The sequence below is a fragment of the Papio anubis genome, chromosome 5 (genome assembly GCF_008728515.1).
Source record: "Papio anubis isolate 15944 chromosome 5, Panubis1.0, whole genome shotgun sequence".
Taxonomy (NCBI): domain Eukaryota; kingdom Metazoa; phylum Chordata; class Mammalia; order Primates; family Cercopithecidae; genus Papio; species Papio anubis.
The window spans coordinates 66162176-66176194 of NC_044980.1; the positions used below are offsets into that span (position 1 = coordinate 66162176).

General features: G+C 41.9%; 1 protein-coding gene across 2 annotated transcripts; it reads left to right on the forward strand.

The window, feature by feature from the left end:
• The first annotated feature begins 839 nt into the window (after nucleotides 1-839).
• On the forward strand, nucleotides 840-2898 carry TMEM174 (transmembrane protein 174). 2 transcript variants are annotated; one of them, XM_031666218.1, is made up of 2 exons: nucleotides 840-1593; nucleotides 1779-2898. In XM_031666218.1, the coding sequence occupies exons 1-2, from the start codon at nucleotides 963-965 to the stop codon at nucleotides 1802-1804; spliced, it is 657 nt and encodes a 218-aa protein (XP_031522078.1). In that variant the 5' UTR covers nucleotides 840-962; the 3' UTR covers nucleotides 1805-2898. The 2 variants fall into 2 exon arrangements, with proteins under 2 accessions (XP_031522078.1, XP_003899844.1); XM_003899795.5 differs by having other exon boundaries at nucleotides 879-1588.
• The last annotated feature ends 11121 nt before the right edge of the window (nucleotides 2899-14019 follow it).

Below are 14019 nucleotides of genomic sequence, written 5' to 3' on the forward strand. Positions count from 1 at the left end.
TGCATGAAAAGGTTTCCTACGATGTTGTTCCTCTCCCAAGGCTAGAATTACTCCCCAAATGCAGAAAGCAAAAGGCGTATGGGGTTGGCCAGAAAAGAACAGGATCTTAGGGCTTTGTGAGAAGTATTATTGAAGTTTAAGTATCATCACAGCTAGGGGTTCGTGAAGTTGATAGGAATACACATGCAGTCAAGAAATAGGTGTCTGTCTATTCCTAATGAGCTGAACCACTGGGAAAATCAGGTTAGACTCCTGTGCATGTGTGGATATATCAAGGGCCCCGTTCACTGCTGGAGACCCTTGAGGGAGCTCTGCCATTTCTACAAACCTGTGTTGGGGAGGACAAAAACAGGGTCTTATGGCAGCATCTTAAATTGCTATAGAAGAGTACCTCCTGGGACCAAGGCAGGAGGATCACTTGAGTCCAAGAGTTTGAGACCAGCCTGGTCAACATAATGAGACCCTATCTCTACAAAAAATTTTTAAAATTAGCTGAGCATTGTGATGTGTACCTGTAGTCCTGGCTACTGGAGAGGATGAAGTGGGAGGATCGCTTGACCCAGGAGGTTGAGGCTGCAGTGAGCTATGATTGTGCCACTACATTCCAGCTGGGTGACAGAGTGAGACCCACGCTCTAAGAAAAAAAAAAAAAAAGAAAAGAAAAGAAAAAGAAAGATGGACTCAATAAGTTAATTTTTGAATGTGTGAATGAATGAATGTGAATTAGAGAGACAGCTTGTCATTGACTTGCAAAACAGAGACCTCCACTTGTTGACAATACATGAGAAAACTTCAGGCTTCATTTCTCAGACCTTTATTCTTCTAAACAAGGTCCAGCCCTCTGTGTGTTACACCCTGTTAAGCACAAGCCCTGAGTTCTTCTATAACTAATTTGGACCTGTGATTCCTTGGCTCTCACAATCCTCTCCACTCTAAGAAGCAGGGTGAGGCCACAAGGAGCAATGGAGCAGGGCAGCGGCCGCTTGGAGGACTTCCCTGTCAATGTGTTTTCCGTCACTCCTTACACACCCAGCACCGCTGACATCCAGGTGTCCGATGACGACAAGGCTGGGGCCACCTTGCTCTTCTCAGGCATCTTTCTGGGGCTGGTGGGGATCACATTCACTGTCATGGGCTGGATCAAATACCAAGGTGTCTCCCACTTTGAATGGACCCAGCTCCTTGGGCCTGTCCTGCTGTCGGTTGGGGTGACATTCATCCTGATTGCTGTATGCAAGTTCAAAATGCTCTCCTGCCAGTTGTGCAAAGAAAGTGAGGAAAGGGTCCCGGACTTGGAACAGACACCAGGAGGACCATCATTTGTTTTCACTGGCATCAACCAACCCATCACCTTCCATGGGGCCACTGTGGTGCAGTACATCCCTCCTCCTTATGGTTCTCCAGAGCCTATGGGGATAAATACCAGCTACCTGCAGTCTGTGGTGAGCCCCTGTGGCCTCATAACCCCTGGAGGGGCAGCAACCGCCGTGCTGAGTCCTCCTCAATACTACACCATCTACCCTCAAGATAACTCTGCATTTGTGGTTGATGAAGGCTGCCCTTCTTTCGCAGATGGTGGAAATCACAGGTATGGTGTGTCTACTGGGGGAATGCACTCCTTCTAGCCATCTCCATCGTGATCTGTGGCTGTTTGGTCCATGAATAAGGTGTTGGGAGACTGCGAATCCCTGCTTAGCCTGTTGCCCACGATGGCAGCCTTGGTTCTGTGAATGGTGCTTTGGACCATAACGTACCTGTGTTTTCTGCTCACATTTCAGGCCCAGTCCTGATGCTGACCAGGTAGAAGAGACACAGCTGGAAGAGGAGGCCTGTGCCTGCTTCTCTCCTCCACCTTACGAAGAAATATACTCTCTCCCTCGCTAGAGACTAATTCTGATATAATAATACAACGCTCAGCTCAGGGAGCAAGCGTTTCCGTCATTGTTACCTGACAACCGTGGTGTTCTATGTTGCAACCTTCAGAAGCAACAGCAGTGCCCAGGCAGCCTGACAGAGATCATTCAAAGGGGGAAAGGGGAAGTGGGAGCAATGTCTCAGACTGGTAAAAATTAGACTGGCCCGAGGCAATTTTCCTCTGGAACAGTTTCAGATTCCCTCGGGTAAGAAATCTCCTGTGTAAGGCTCAGGAGCAGGAATTTCACTTTTTCATCCCCCACCTTCCCCCTTCCCTGTAGGAAGGCATTGGTGGCTCAATTTTAACCCCAGGAGCCAATGAAAAAATCACGACTTCTGAGACTTTGGGAGTTTCCACAGAGGTGAGAGTTGGTGGGAAGGAAGCAGGGAAGAGAAAGCAGGCCCAGCTGGAGACTTCCCGGTGGCTGTCCTTGGCCCCAAAGCAGCCTCACTAATCCCAAACAACTCAGCTGCCATCTGGCCTCTCTGAGGACTCTGGGTACCTTAAAGGCTATAAAACAAAACAAAACAAAAACATCAAACCAATGAAATAAAATAAAGCATGTCTCCTGCTAGAATAGTATTGGATACCTGGCTAAATTACACAAAATAGACCGTAATAGGATAACACTGTGAATAAATCCTTCCCTGATCACTGAGTCACAGTGACCCCTGGCTGCTGCTGTTCTCTTCTGCAAGGTTGAAGCTTGACTTGTGATGTACATGGGTGGGCTCTTGGTCCACCCCGGGCTGGGGCCTGCGCCAGGCATGAACTAACTGGGCCCAGCGGCTGACAGAACACAGGACTTTCCTAAGTACCCGTAAGTCTGTGGAGTGAGACAAAGCGGAGTTGCCATGTCAACACATGGGGAATGATATGATAGAAACAATCTTTATGACTAAAAGAAACTCATCTTCTTCATTAAAATCTTTGGTGTCCTTAATCTCTCTGAATTTGGCTGTGTAATAAACAACTGGAACTGACTCACAGACTTCAGAAGAGACAGTTTAAAACCATTAGGTTTTAAAAGAAAATATTTGCTTTGGGCTTCAAAGGCAATGCCACTCAAGGTAAGGGTGGCACATCCCAAAGGATGTGCCACATGGAATGTAGCAATTCTTTAAAAAATGTTGATATCATGTTTGTATATGGAGCGACTTTTACTAATTTTGATCAGAAGTGTCTAGCTTTCAAAGGACATGAGTGAAGTAAGCTTGGTACATTATTGTTGTTATTTATGTTATATCTTAGGGACAAAGTCTTTTCACATCCACTTTCATGTTTGATGATAGTTGATAGGTGGAAATGATTTCATTTACAGAAACTAGCTTTATGTTCAACAGATCCCTGAGACACTGGTCCCTAGCTGAGGGCCATTGGTTTTGGAGAAGAAGTTTGGTGACAAGGACCAGACTGAGCATCACCAGTGGCATGCTGACCAACAGATGACACTTTGGGCCCCTCATGCCACCCTAACCTTGAGTGCTGCTTTCACTGTCTCCCCCGCAACCCCTGCTATCCTCACCCACCCCATAATTTTATGTTCATAAATTTGGGCTACAATGAACATCAAAAGTAGCTCAAAAAAGAAAACCTTGTTAGGGAAGTACATCCCCATGTGCAGCTGGGGAGGGCAGGGCAGCCAGTTGGTCTTGGAGATACCTGGAGTCAGATATGCAGGGAGGTGGCCTGGAGAGTTGGGATGGTTAGTTTCAGGCACCAACAATTCCTGTTCCAAGACAGAGGGAAAAATGCTAACATAGAGGTCATTTATGCTTTCAAAGAGAGGGCTTCAGGGCTAATGACTTCAGGAGCTCGAGGTAGGAGTAGGGTCTGCAGCAGTCAGGGATCAGAAAACGGGAATTTGTTCATTAGTGCAACATTTATTTATTGAGCATCTACTCTGTGTCTGGTCCGGGTCCATCAAATGGAAACGTAACTGAAAAATTCCACCAACAAGAGAGCATACATGATTCTGCCCTTGCAGAGTCTCTAGTCTAGTAGTCTAGTGGGGGAGAAAGATACGGATCATTATCTGTATTAATCATCTATTAATTGCTCTCTGACACCACTGAGAAGTCCTGTGGCCCTAAGAGGGATTTGGACTCATCAAAGGGTCATGAGGCTTGCTTGGGGAAGTGAAGTCAGGGTCATTGCCTTGTATAATCCCAGGGAGCACTGTTCACAGGGACATCTAAGTGACAGGTGTCTGTGGACCTGTGGAGACTGTGCTAGGAGCTAAAGGAACAGTGACTGTCTACTAGACAAAGAGGAGAGGGCAAGAGGGAGAGGCCTGGCAGAGCCCCATGTGGGAGGCAGTATTAGGAGGCATTTAGCAGGCTGTGTCAACCTTTTTATTTTTCTGCTGCCACAACCCTCAAACAGAGGTGCCTTCCAGTAACCAAGAAATTACACCCACCAATTTTCTTGCTTTGAGACAACCACTCATGCTATTTCTTTATTTGGGAATTTCAGGGGCCAACCTGATGGGAAGCCCACTGAGTGGCTCCTAAACTCCTAAACTCTGACTTCCAACCAGGTCCTTGCTACGTCTCTGACCAGCAGGACACATTCCCGACAGAGTTTCTGGTTTGTTGTCCAGATATTTGCCTTTTATCATTCTTTCACTCAATATCTCATCAGGGGTGAACCATGGGAAACTATGATCTGGGGACACTGATTGGAGTCCAGTTCCTGGCTATGCTCTTTTCCCTTAGATTATCAGTGGAGGAAGCAGCTCTGGCTTGGAGCGGGTGCCTGAAGGTTTGGTGTCCGAGCCAGAACCCACAGGGCCTGGTCAACCTTGTCAGTCTTGTCAAACATTTTAGGCTTTGTTTAAAGAGCAGTTGGGAAGCCATGGAAGTGTTTTTCTGAAGAAGGAGCTGCGATCAGATTTTGCACATTGACTGGTTAGGGCAAGACCCAGAGGGCATATGCAGGTATAATATTCACTTTGCTGGTGACATTCAGAGCTAAATGACCAGAATATTGGGAGCCATTCTTCCCCTCTCCTCCATCCCCAGCCTGCAGAGGGGCCATGTGGTGGGCATGCTCTGGGGATCTACACAGAATTAAAAATAAAGTTAAAAGGTCTTGTTGATTACAGGAAAAGAGTTTTTTCTTTTCTTTTCTTTTCTTTTCTTTTTTTTCCTTTTCTTTTCTTTCTTTTCTTTTTTTGAGATGCAGTTTCGCTCTTGTCCAGGCTGGAGTGCAATGATGTGGTATCAGCTCACTGCAACCTCCGCTGCCCGGGTTCAAATGATTCTCCTGCCTCAGCCTCCCGAGTAGCTGGGATTACAGACATGCACCACCACACCCAGCTAATTTTGTATTTTAAGTAGAGACGGGGCTTCTCCATGTTGGTCAGGCTGGTCTCGAACTCCCAACCTCAGGTGATCCGCCTGCCTCAGCCTCCCAAAGTGCTAGGATTACAGGTGTGAGCCACTGCGCCCAGCCACGAGTTTCTTAAGAACTTGTTATCTCCTGGGAGCACTTTGGGCTGGGTCTTTTGGCTAGAGTGACTGATAACAGCTGATGGTTTTGATGGAGCAGGAAAGGGATCATCCAGGTTTGAGAAACGAGGCTCAGACACCAAGCGGAAGAAGCTTTCACAAAGCTCTTAGGACTTTTCTTTCTCCCTTTGGGCCACAGGAGGGCCGATCTCTTGTGCAAGGAGGCTATGTTTTCACTGCCCTCTGGAAAGGGCCTTCTAGAGGTGGAGGGCTTCCCAGATAGCCCAGTCACGTTCCCTTCTGCTCTGCAGGCCAGGCACCGGTGTAAGTTTCAAATTCACCACATGACTCTCTTCTGCAAAACCAGCCCTTCGACTGCTCTCCTTACTTTTTTTTTTTTTTTTCTTTTTTAGGTACAGCATAAAAATAAAGCCTCCTTTATTTCTGGAGAGCTGGCCTGGAGTCTCTGTTTTCAGCTTCAGACCTCTGGGGCTCCTCTGGGCCTTGATGACTGTTAGATCAGTGGAATAGATTGCACTGAAGCTGAATACTGCTGGGTGGCCGGTCCCCCAAACAGAAGCTCTTCACAATAACCAATGGGTAGACACCTTCTTACTTACCAAGAGGGGAGAGGCTCCAGCACACATCATAGAGGCTGATGTGGTCTAGATATCAGCAGTGTCGCTACCCGTCACAACCCGCACTGGCTGGAGTGACTGTAGCTCACACCGCTCAGTATTCACTAAAGTGTCTCACTCAGAGCCCTTTATACAACCAATGCTTGGTTTCTGTTGAACAATAAATGTGATATGAATACGTGAATAAATGTTCAAATACATAATGAATAACCATTCTAGCTTGTTAGCTGTTTTTTGTTTTTCACCTCATAAAAAATTTCAAACAAATACAAGAGTACATTAAAGAGTACAGGAAGATCTCATTTTATTGGACTTTGAAGACTTTTTTTTTTTTTTTTTTTTTTACAAATGGAAGGTTTGTGGCAATCCCATGTGGGACCAGTCTCTTAGGGCCATCTTTCCAACAGCATGTGCTCACGTTGTGTGTCTACATCACATTTTAGTAATTCTTGCAATATTTCAGACTTTTTCATTGTTATCATATCAGTTATGGTGATCTGCAATCAGTGATCTTTAATGTTACTGTTGAAAATGTTTTGGGGCACCATGAACCTTGCTCATATAAGATGGTGAACTTACTTGATAAATGTTGTGTGCACACTGACTGCTCCACCCACTGGCCATTCTCCCGACTCTCTCCCTCTCCTTGGGCTTTCCTATTCCTTGAGACACAACGATATTGAAATTAGGCCAACTAATAACCCTACAATGGCCTCTAAGTGTTTAAGTATAAGGAAGAGTCACATGTCTCTCACTCAAAATCAAAAGCTCACTTGAAATTAAGCTTAGTGAGGAAGGTGTATTGAAAGCCCAGACAGGCTGAAAGCTAGGTTTCTTGTACCAAATAATTAGCCAAGTTGTGAATGCAAAAGAAATGTTCCTGAAGGAAATTAAAAGTGCTACTTCAGTGGATACACAAATAATAAGAAATTGAAACAGCCTTATTACTGATGTGGAGAAAGTTTGACTGGTCTGGATAGAAACCAGCTACAACATTCTCTTAAGCCAAAGCCTAATCCAGAGCAAGGCCCTACCTCTCTTCAATTCTATGAAGGCTGAGAGAAGTGAGGAAGCTGCAGAAGAAAAATTGGATGCTAGCAGAGGTTGCTTCATGAGATTTAAGGAAAGAAGCCATCTCCATAACATAAAAGTGCAAGGTGAAGCAGCAAGTGCTGATTTAGAAGCTGCAGCAAGTTAGTCAGAAGATCTGGCTAAGATCATTGACGAAGGTGGCTATGCTAAACAACAGATTTTCACTGTAGATAAAACAGTCTTCTAGATGGAAGACCATCTAGTTCTTTCACAGCTAGAGAGGAGAAGTCAGTGCCTGGCTTCAAAGCTTCAAAGGACGGGTTGACTTTCTTGTTAGGGGTCAAAGCAGTTGGTGACTTGAAGCTGAAGCCAATGCTCATTGACCATTCCAAAAATCCCAAGGCCCTTAAGAATAATGCTGAATCTATTCTGCCTGTGCTCTAAAAATGGAACAACAAAGCCTGCATGAGAGCACATCTGTTTTAGCATGATTTCCTGAATATTCTAAGTTCACTGTTGACACCTGATGCTCAGAAGGATCCCATTAAAAATATTACTGCTCATTGACCCAAGATTTCTGATGGAGATGTATAAGCAGATTAATGTTGTTTTCATGCTCACTAAGATAACATTCACTCTGCAGCCCATGGATCCAGGAATGATTTATAGTTTTAAGTCTTATTATTTAGGAAAAGGATTTTGTAAGACTATAGCTGCCATAGATAGTGATTGCTCTGATGGATCTGGGAAAAGTAAATTGAAAACCTTCTGGAAAGGATTCATCATTCTAGATACCATTAAGAACATTTGTGATTCGTGGGAAGAAGTAAAAATGGCAGCGTTAACAGGTGTTTGGAAGAAGTTGATTCCAATCCTCTTGGATGACTTTGAGAGGCTCAAGACTTCAGTGGAGGAAGTAACCGCAGACCTGAAGGAAAAAGCAAGAGAAGTAGATTTAGAAGTGAAGCCTGAATATGTGATTGAATTGCTCCAATCTCATGATCAAACTGGAATGAATGAGAAGCTGCTTCTTATGAATGAGCAAAGAAAATGGTTCCATGAGATGGAAACTACTCCTGATTAAGATGCTGTGAACATCGTTGAGATAACAACAAAGAATTGAGAATATTTCATAAAGTTAGTTGATAAAGCAGCATCAGGTTTTAGAGGATTGACTCCAATTTTGAAAGCTGAGTTCTACTTTAGGTAAAATGCTATCAAACATCGTCTCATGCTACAGAGAAATTTTTTATGAAAGGAAGAGGTTAACAATGCAGCAAACGTCACTGTTATCTTACATTAAGAAATGACTACAGCCACCTCAGCCTTCAGCAAACACCATACTGATTTGTCAGCAAGACCCTCCACCGGCAAAAAGATTATAACTTGCTGAAGGCTCAGATGATCACTAGCATTTTTAAGCAATAAAGTATTTTAAAATTAAGGTATGTACATTGTTTTTTAGACATAATACTACTGCACCCTTAACAGACAAGCGTAGTGTAAACGTACTTTTTTTTTTTTTTTAGATGGAGTCTCGCTTTGTTGCCCAGGCTGAAGTGCAGTAGTACAATCTCGGCTCACTGCAACCTCTGCCTCCCGGGTTCAAATGATTCTCATGCCTCAGCCTCCCAAGTAGCTGGGATTACAAGCACCTGCTACCACGCCCAGCTAATTTTTGTATTTTTAGTAGAGATAGGGTTTCACCATGTTTGCCAGGTGTGTCTTGAACTCCTGACTTCAAGTGATCTACCCACCTCAGCCTCCCAAAGTGCTGGGATTACAGGTGTGAACCACCACGCCCGGACCATAAATATATTTTTATATGCATTGGGAAACAAACAAAATTTGTGTGACTCACTTTATTGCATTATTTGCTTTCTTACAGTGGTCTAGAACTGAGCCCACAGTGTCTCTGAAGTATTCCTGTATATGAAACCCCATGTATCTTTCATCTAGCTTCAATGATTATCTACTCATGGCCAATCTTGTTTAATTTATACCCTCCACTCACAATTCCCCCAATTGGATTTTTAAAAAGCAAATTCAAGCCATAAAATAATTTCATCCTAAAATATTTTATTGTGTATCTGTAAAAGATAAAGACTTGAAAAAAATAGAACACCATTATTATACCTTAAAAACTTACAATGATTTTTGAATGCTATCAAATACCTAATCAGTGTTCAAGTTTCCCCAATTTTCCCCCATCTCACTTTCTCTTATTTTTTCTTCTTTGTTTGGTTTGAATCAGAATCCAAATAAGAATTACATTTTGCCAATTGCATCTTAAATTTCTGACTGTTTCATACTACATTTTGAGAGGCAGATGGTTGGCAAACTACTCATGGTAGCAGATTCATAATTATTAAATTTTACTTTCCAAACAAATATGTTTTATGAGATTTTTCTCCTTCTCTATTAGTTCCCTGAAGCCCTACTACTTCCCCGGAATTAAAAACTTATATTTTTCCTACTTTTAGAATACTATTAGAGATTTTTCTAAAACCAGACTTAGAAAAAAAGAGAGAGATCTTTAAATGACTGTTTAGTTGAGGATTATTTGTTGCAGAATAATTTCAAGAGTATCAGGAAACCTTGGCAATCTTCAACATTTTTGGCTTGGTCAGTAAAGCTTTTTAGAAAAAAATTTGTTGTTTTCCTTCAGGGATCATAAAAACCCCTTTGAACATCTCAAAAGCACGAACCAGAGTCTCCTCTTTCAGAAATTCAAGAGCAAAGCCTTTTTCTTTACATTAAAATATTACCTGATATAATTTACCTCTCAGATGTTATTGACTGTGGCCCTCTTATCAATGAGCTCTCAATTTTTTTGAATTAAAGATGAGTGTATTTTCTGGACATACCTACAACTCTTCTTCTGAAGGTGGATATGAATAAGTGTATGTGTGTGTATTCACCTACATCCTTATTATATCATGTGATTTATGAATTTCTTGCCCACTTACTGCTTGTAAATCATCAAGAGTTTTATGTCCCAAGCAGTCAGCAGCGGTTATAAAATCAACAGAGGGATATACTAAATAAACCTTTACCGGATTGCTCCTAAGGAATTGATGACAAATCAGAAAGTGCAGACAACTCCACCGGAATGATTCTCACCTGCCTCTGGGAAAGCACAAAGGTCTCAGATAGGGAATTTGTTTTTGTCTTGAGCTTTTAAGATTAATTACCAGATGATCTGGTAAGGAAATTAGTTTTCTAGGTTCCAGAAGTTTTCTATAACAAAAAAAATGTGCCCTCTATCACAAAGCCTGCACACGTGTAAATCACAGACGCAAACAAATATGTGCTCTGGAGTCTATGCTTATACACAAGGCATGAGAAGATAGAGATTTTCCTTTTCCAACCCTGCCATTCACTAGTTTAAAAGAACTAATTTATAAGGGATATAGATACCTATACACACATATGTATATATAATATATATATACACACACACACATCTATATGTGTGTGTGTGTATATACTCATTTTTTTCAAATATATGAAATATCTCTTGAAGAATACATAAGAACTGGTGATAATTATTTCTGTGGTGGAGGATGGGAGATTCATTTTTCACTTTACTTGATGGTGATTAATGATTTTTTTAAACCATGTTCATATATTACCTGTTTATAAAATGATTTTTAGAATAAAAGAGGAAAAGAAGGAAATGATCTGTCTCCGTGTACTTCTGTTAATCTCATCTTCTTGAGTCCTGATGTTTTCATTGCATCATCATGCTGCCGCTTACATATGTCATAGGTAAACATGCAAGACACATAGATACAAATGTGACATGTATGCATACATCTATGTGGACGCAAATACATTGTAATATGAATAACACTTTTACATGGACACATAAATGCAAAGCCTCTTGGGACGGAGCACAGGTTCATGTACATGAACGATATTTCACATATATATATGTTGTTGCTAAAGTCCTCTGCTAGCTAATGACAGCGTCACAGCAGCACACACACAGAATGTCAGATCAGATTACCCCATGAGTCTCTCTTTGATAGATTTCTCAACCCAGCCCTCTCTACCACACCTAGAAAAACTGTTCACTCCCGGCAGATGGTAATTCATTTATGGGGAGCCGCCACCTTTGTACCCTGAGAGGTGAAGCTGAAAATAACCTAAGTAATCTGATTCCTCAGCAGAAGGTGGAGCGCAGGGAGGAACTCTGCACATCTCCCTCTCGGCGGTGGAATCAGTGGCCGCAGTAGCTGCACCTGCCCCCTGGCCCTCTGGTTGCTCTGGCTTGGACTCCTCCTCCTCTCTCTGGGGCTGGTTTGATCCCACCTCAGCCATGAGGGACACCCCTATCTCTCAACAGCCTGAACAGGACTCACAGAAACTTGCTGGACCTGTGGAACTGTGGTGAAGGCTCTTTGCAGGCCCAAGTTGCTCTCATGTTCCCTTGCAGGCTTCCCATCCCCGATTCTCTTGGGCTCTGTCGGGCCCTGGCTCTTGCTCTCCTTCTTCCTGGGAGGGTCAGAGCTCTTAAAGAACCCAAGGAGAGCCCTGGTTCCTCCCCAGCACTATGCAGATCCTCATCATTCAGGGAGCTCTGTGGATCCGAGGTGAAGAACTCTTGTGGAAACCTCTTTTCCAAAGGGTGGTATAGTCCTGTGGCTTTATCCATCATTTGAGACTAGTGAGTCTTACATCTCCTTTTCTATTTCCCCCAAAGTGAACCCATAAAATAATGGGCTCACTTAGAAGGAATGGAAAAGACTAGCCTCCCTTCCAGGCTACTGGGGCAGAGAATTTTATTTGTATACCTAACATCTATTCCCTGACATCAGCAGTTACCAAAGTGTGGTCCATAAGTCCCTGGGGCTCCCTGAGACCTTTGTTTGTTTGGTTTTGGCAGAGGAGTTTGGGGTGCATATTATGCAAGGTTGAAACAATTAAATAATAATTCTAAAACATTATTTACCTTCTTGATTGCATGGACATCTGCAATGATGGTATAAAAGCAATAGTCGCTCAAACTGCTAGTGTCTTAGCACCAATCACAGCAATAGCGCTGTGGCAGATTGAAAAATGCACACCAACCACCGCCCCACCCCCACCACAAAGATATCAGGACCTAACCTCTGGAACCTGTAAATGTTGCTTTATTTGTAAAAAGGATCTTTGCAGATGTGATTAATTTAAGGAGATGGGGAGATGATCCTAGATCATCTGGAGGGGTCCCTAAATGCAACCACATGTATACCTTGAAGTGGCAGAAGGCGACTTTACAGACAGAAGAAGAGAAGGCCATATAAAAATAGGGGCAGAAATTGGAGTGATGCGGCCACAAGCCAAGGAATGCTGGCAGCCACCAGAGGCTGGGAGAGGCAAGAAACATATTCTCCCTAAGAGCCTCCAGATTAAGTGTGGCCTTGCTGACACCTTGAATTCCGACTTCTGACCTCCAGAACTGCAAGAGAATACATTTCTGTTGTTTTAAGCCACCTAGTTTGTAACAATTTGTTAGAGCAGCCACAGGAAACTAATACAAGCACCAAACTGTCTAGCAACAACTGTTCTTCACCAGCATGCACTCACAGTAAAAACAATGAGGTACAGTAAAAATGGCCAGTTTCACTTTTAAATACCCTTATTGAAGCAGTAAAAATTATTAATTTTGTTAAATCTCAACCCTTGAGTATATAGCTTTTTAAACAGTCTATGTGGTGGAATGGGAGGTACACATAACATGCTTCTTCTGCCTGCATGACTATGATGGTTACTTGGAGGGAAAGCAGCTCTGTGAGTTGCAAGCTGAACTAGCCACATTTCTCATGGACTGCCATTTTTACTTGGAAGAATGGCTGCTGGATACTGCATAATTATTCAGATGTGTATATTTGGTAGATATTTTTTCAAAACTGAACAAAGTGAGCCTGCCACTTCAGGAGAAATATCTGACAGTATTAATTGCCAATGATAACATTCAGCCTTTCAAGTAAAAATTATAATTTTTGAAAACTTATGTTTGTCATCATGAACTTGACAAATTCTTGAAAGTGTTCTTTTCTTTTTAGATCAGTGGTGATATTTTAAAATGTGATTTTAAAATTATATAATGAAATGTGTCAGCATTTGAAAGGTCTGCATAATTCATTAAACAAACATTTTTCATATAACTATTATGTGATATTGCAATACCATGTGTGGCTAAAAATCCATTCACTGTGCAAGATATCCCAGTGAATTTTAACAGAGTACAAAATATTCATTGATATGGTTTCAGATTCTACATTGCAACTAACCTTTAAATAACTACCACATGAATTATGGTGTAGTATCAGAGAAAAATATCCGCAATTACCTGAAAAAGTTTTAAAAACACTTATATTTTTCAGTTACATATTTGCATGAGGCCAGATTTTCTCCGTATAATTGAAGCAAGATGTATTGCAACAGAATCAATGTAGAAGCAGATATAAAAGAGTCTGGCTGTCTTCTGTTAAACACTGAAGAAATTTTCAAAAATGTCAAATAATATCACTCTTTTCACTTTATTTTTTTGCTTTGGAAAGTATATGTTATTTAACATGTAAAGGGAGTATAAATATACTTTTTAAATGAATAAACAAATATTTTCAGATTTTTTGGCTTTAATTTCTAATATGGCAAATACTAATAGATATTACTCACATAAATAAAAGCTCTTTGGGGTCCTCAATAATTTTTTAGGGTATAAAAGGTATCAAACTTTTTCAAGACCGAAAAGGTTGAGAACTGCAGTTCTATGTTATTAAGAAGTGGAGCAATGTGCCCATTTAAAAGACTAAATTTTCCAGATGCCTTTGCAGCTAAATTTGGCCATGTGTTAAGCTCTGGGTAATCAGATATAAGCAGAAGTTTGTGAAAAGGACTTCCTGAACGCCTACATGGAGAACGAATGGCTGGGGAAATTCATTTTTTGACTTTCTGCTTTTTCTCATTCTCAGAGAATACATTTGTATAT